Source organism: Sphaeramia orbicularis, chromosome 1, assembly GCF_902148855.1.
Source record: "Sphaeramia orbicularis chromosome 1, fSphaOr1.1, whole genome shotgun sequence".
Lineage (NCBI taxonomy): Eukaryota > Metazoa > Chordata > Actinopteri > Kurtiformes > Apogonidae > Sphaeramia > Sphaeramia orbicularis.
In genome coordinates this window covers 38,854,418-38,859,559 of record NC_043957.1, presented here as the reverse complement: position 1 = coordinate 38,859,559, position 5,142 = coordinate 38,854,418, and the positions used below count along the sequence as shown (strand labels likewise).

Here is a 5,142-nt window from a genome sequence, read left to right as displayed (position 1 = left end):
AAATGTGCATGACCAAATATGGATCATTTTGTCAAATATCACTAGTGGAATATGTCACCAGAGCTCTCAGACTCATACAAATACACATGAAAATACATACAGTATGTAAATATTGATTACACTTGTCATAATTATTACACAGTTGATGAGATGTGAAATAGTGCCATTATCTTGCCATCAACTGATCGTAAAGTTGTGAATATTTTCCTCATTAAGTGTCATGTCGTTTTGTGTGTGGCAGCCACGGCAATCCTTTCCTCACGTCCAGTTTCACATTTACACTCCTCCACCACCATCACGCGCTTCTGCCGGACCTCGGCTCCACAGCGCAGGGGAACGGTCACAGTGTGGGTTTTGGATGGAGCGCAGCGGGAGCAGGGGGTCCGGCGATGGGGGCCCATCCCAGTGCCGGACCTGGCAAACTCTCCCTCAGATGGAATGAACAAGGAGTTGCACTGGCCAAAGCACAAGTTATTATACACTGTGACTGTTTCACATCCGTCGGCTGTCACACGCTGGGAGGATAAAACAGAAGGCAAAGATAAGGACAAATGTTGGAATATTAGAAGTGCTTTTTCCACTTCTGATAAAGAATCAGCAGTATATGTTGATGTAGGCCATGAACCATCACTATCACTGCTAATCCTCCACTAAAGCCATAATCAGTTCCATTGTACATAGGTCTGGCTTCTGATCTGTCTAACAATCATATTACAATATATTACAGCAACCCCATTAATTACATTACGGGAGCATTGTTTGGAACAGCTTGTTGAACACAAAACACTACAAACAAATAGAGAGATATCACGGATGAAATCAACTCTAGTCTTTATAGGTCTGTTAAGATGACACACACACACACACACACACACAAATTAATTTCCTCAACATTTAACCTTTCTTAAGTAATTTATCACTTATTGTTTTATTCTGTGAATTTTTCAGAGTAAATCAGGTATTTTTCTATATTTAATTCACTGATCATGTAGATGTTCATAAAATATCCGAACTCAAAGGTTATTATACAAAAAAGAAAATGGAAGAAAAAGTCTGAATGTCCAAGTGATCTGATGAGGAAAAGCTGAGAAACTGCATTTTACCAGAATTATTTACATGTATTGATAGGGTTAATGGATCAGTACTTATTAGACATTTTCAATTAGAAGATGCTTTAGGTCTAACCTACAGATCATTTTAATGTCAAATTACAGAGAGAAGAAAGGAGTATTTAAAACAGCATAACAACATCCTGGAACTCAGAAAATTAATGTAAGTGTCTGAATATTCAGAAAAGCCAAAGATACATGTGGCTTTCTAGAGGACTTGTTGGCTAAGGAGAGAATTCAGATCTCTAAATTTTTCCAAATTATTGATTGCACTGCTATGAAACCAGCAAATAAAAGAAAAACTGTGCATACTCTCACTAAAGATTATTATTTATTAAAAAAAAAAAAAAAGACAAATTGCACAACACAAATTGCACCAAACTGCATAGAAGTTGATTCTGTGCCCTTATGTATATACAGTGTCTTTTAAATTTAGGTTTTTACATTATTTAAAATTTCTGTCTTCTATCTATAATGTACTAGAGAGCATATTTCGGCAAAGAATTCGTTGTATGTCTTTATATAATTGTTGAATAAAGGTGATTCTGATCTTCGTGCACATGCTCAAGCTGTTTTTTATGTCAGAGAAACAGGGAATAAATATAAAATCCATATAATATGGATAACCGTTGTCTTACCTGTGTGAATGGTACTGCAGTGCACGTCTGTTTGGTGTCCTTCAGGCTGACGGGCAGGGACACGGCCATCTTGTCTCCTTTATCTATGGCTCTCTGCCACATCTGCAGACCTTGCCTCTTCTTCAGTTCCACCTCAGACGTGGTTTTAGAGCGCAGATAGTTCAGCGGATTCACCGGGCCTTTAGGGATCGGGGCTGGACCCGGACGCCCCTGAGACAGGAAGGCAGGGAAGGACAATCTGGAACTGAGAGAGGGGGCCCTTCTGGGGGTCGGGCCCCTTCGGAAGAGACCTGACTGGGCCAGGGTATGAGGATCCAGCTGCACAACCTTAACTATTCCCCGGACAGGTTCATCTGATCCACCGCCAGATGATTCCAACTCGACCCGTGACCCTCTCCAAGTGTTTTCGAGAACACTGTGAGGGAATGTTAGACCTAGAGCCGCCCAGCTGGACAATAAGATGAGACCGATGAGAGAAGCCATACTCACACACAGACAATAATTCTCAAAAATGACTGGGGATATCTGGAATATAAAGTTAATTTCCAAAAACAAATAAAATGACTGAAGAAGTCACAAGTCAGAAAAAATAAAACTGGAAAACCTCTGGTGTTTGGTCCAAGGTTCCAAAGGGTAACCTTGCTGTCAGTGTTCTATCAGTGTGACAGAGAGACTCTTTTATACAGTTGGAGCCAGTTCTCACCTGTGTTTTAATGCGTAAAAGGTGTCACAATTCCCACACCAGACAAAACATCACACCAAGCTTAAAAGTACAGGTAGTGGATAGCTGCCAGACTGAAAGGATTTCAGTTTAAGAACATGGTCATAAAAAATATCTGAAAAGTTTAACTTTGAGGTAGTATTGTATTGAAATGTTAGATTTCATGGCCACAGACAGTTTAGTTTTTGGTTTCAGTCATTTCTTTTCAGCTAGTTTTGGTGTAGATCAGTGTTGTCTAATCTACATCTACGTGGACAATGAGAGAAAACATATTTTCTAAGGCATTAGGTTAAACTCATATCATCTTGTACTTATTCTGGTTTTATTGATGAAATGTTCATGTTGTTTGTAAGTATCAGATACATTCCCCAGAGGTGTTGAGTTGGGTTGACTATGACCCCATCACACCATTCACACTGGGAAACATGACATTAGATTGAGTTATTATAGTCATTAAATAAATGTGACATTAATTAAATAGACTAGACGTATTCTTTAACAAACATTAAGATGAATTAAGTGGCATCATTAAATCACTTACTGACAATATTTTAACACTTTTCAGCAGAAAATTTAACAGAGAAAACAGAGTGATTTATTTTAATTATTTAACTCACAGATTTCAGACATTTGCAAATATCTGCTTGATTTTTTGTTTTTCTGAAACGTTTCTTAGATAAATATAAAGTTTAATGATACTTTAGTGATTAATACATTTACAAATAATTCTGACAAATGGTTGGAAGTAAATAAATTGTGGTAACAAAATTACACTTAATGTTTTTCTGCAGATTATGATTTCTGGAAGAAGGATATGAGATGGTATACTAAAGTGATTTGCATAAATCTAACTACATTTTACCAAAGGTTTTTGTAAATCTAAAATCTCAATATGCGGACACAATATTTAGTAAATGTAACCACATATTTGACAAATTATAAACAGATTTTATATATATATATATATATATATATATATATATATATATATATATATATATATGTGTGTGTGTGTGTGTGTGTGTGTGTGTGTGTGTATGTATGTATATATGTATATGTATGTATGTATGTATGTATGTGTATATATATATGTATATGTATGTATGTATGTATGTATGTGTGTATATATATATATATATATATATATATATATATATATATATATATATATATATATATATATATATATATATATGTACTACATTCCATGAGCAATATCAAATGTAAAATACAAAAATAAATTAAATTGAAAATACCAAGTGTATAAAAATAATAAGAATGTCATTAAAATCACAATTAACAAACAAATGTAATTTGTCATTTATCATTTATTTTTCATAAGCAAAATAAGTCAAGATGAAGTTTTATATGGATGATACTTGATGAAACATCTTTTTAAAATGTTGTGTACACTGAACTTGTAAATTTATCATTTTTATTGACCACTAACCAAAAAACACTTAATATTATTTAGTTAATGATAAAACAGTTGTGTCAGGTAGATGACGCAGTTTATATAGTTTAACAATGAAACCCTTCTTATTCAGGAAGAGTTCCTGTTACGTTCCCCCCAAAGGAATAATGACTTTACGCTCTCTGAGTAAACAAGAAGTCTCCTGTCCATTTATTCCCACAATCAGCCTCTCAGCCTCTCCCTTGATGTCCCATTATTACACCATTAGAGTTCAATGTGCTCCGTCACCCGTGACGTGATCACTCATTGTTCTGTTGGTGGCCGGCCGGCTATCAGTCCTACAACAGACAGGCTGTTTGACTTTCTCATAGAGATCTGAGCATTAAGAAGCACTGCCTCCTCTGTCTGTTTCTCACTGACACAGACACATTAAGATCCAGACTGGTGCAGATTAATAACACAGGTGACATAAGGTGAAGATTTTCCTGTCTTCACCATTGATTCACACCCTATTTTGAGATGTATAATAAAGTAACTGCAATACATTTAGACATTTTCAGATTGCCTGTACTCTAGTTGCAGAATAAGTTTTGCCACAAGAGGGCAGACTTTACAAAGTGTTGCACCCTCCACCTAACTGGTAAAATAAAAAGGTCCCTTCCTAGTTAATAATTCACCACAGTGGATATGATTGCAACAAACCACTAAGTTGAAATGTTGGTTCCCTTCATTTTACAATAATGTGCAGCAAAGCCTAGCACTGTCCATCAGCTGCAGGTTCTAAACGCAGTTTACTGTGGAAGATGTTTAGGTCTTACCTGAACAAGACAAATATTTTCAGAAGAGGAATCTCAGTTGAAATATTTTTTTTTTTTGTGATAAACTTATATAAACACAAGCATATTTTCCTTCACCCAATCTGCTTTCCAATCTGCTGCTTTTCAATTAATATGTTAACTGAAACCTATATAATTCTTCTGAAACAAATCAAACTGATATATTCATTGGTAGCCCTATTTTTTTTTTAGTTTTCTGGAGAATATTAGATGTAAGAGTGTATTTTATATTTTGTGTATTTGTAAAGTGTTTTTGTTACTACTGTGCCTTGTGTATTTAGTGCGTTTACTACTGCTGCTGGATGCTTGGATTTCCCTCTGGATCGATAAAGTATCTCTAATCTAATCTAATCTAATCTAATCTAATCTAATCTAATCTAATCTAATCTAATCTAATCTAATCTAATTAGCCTTTATTTTAGAC

General features: G+C 35.3%; 1 protein-coding gene across 1 annotated transcript; it reads right to left on the bottom strand.

Moving 5' to 3' along the window:
* Nucleotides 1–218: 218 nt before the first annotated feature.
* On the bottom strand, nucleotides 219–2,230 carry dand5 (DAN domain family, member 5). Its single transcript, XM_030131890.1, has 2 exons — nucleotides 1,748–2,230; nucleotides 219–515 (listed from the first exon to the last, which is right to left on the bottom strand). The coding sequence occupies exons 1-2, from the start codon at nucleotides 2,228–2,230 to the stop codon at nucleotides 219–221; spliced, it is 780 nt and encodes a 259-aa protein (XP_029987750.1).
* Nucleotides 2,231–5,142: the final 2,912 nt, after the last annotated feature.

Bases quoted from the DNA above. Each gene is read 5' to 3' on its own strand.
- dand5 (XM_030131890.1), bottom strand. From the start codon at position 2,230: ATGGCTTCTCTCATCGGTCTCATCTTATTGTCCAGCTGGGCGGCTCTA. The intron at 516-1,747 runs GTAAGACAACGG...TTATCCTCCCAG, and splicing joins CTGCAGTACCATTCACACAG to CGTGTGACAGCCGACGGATG.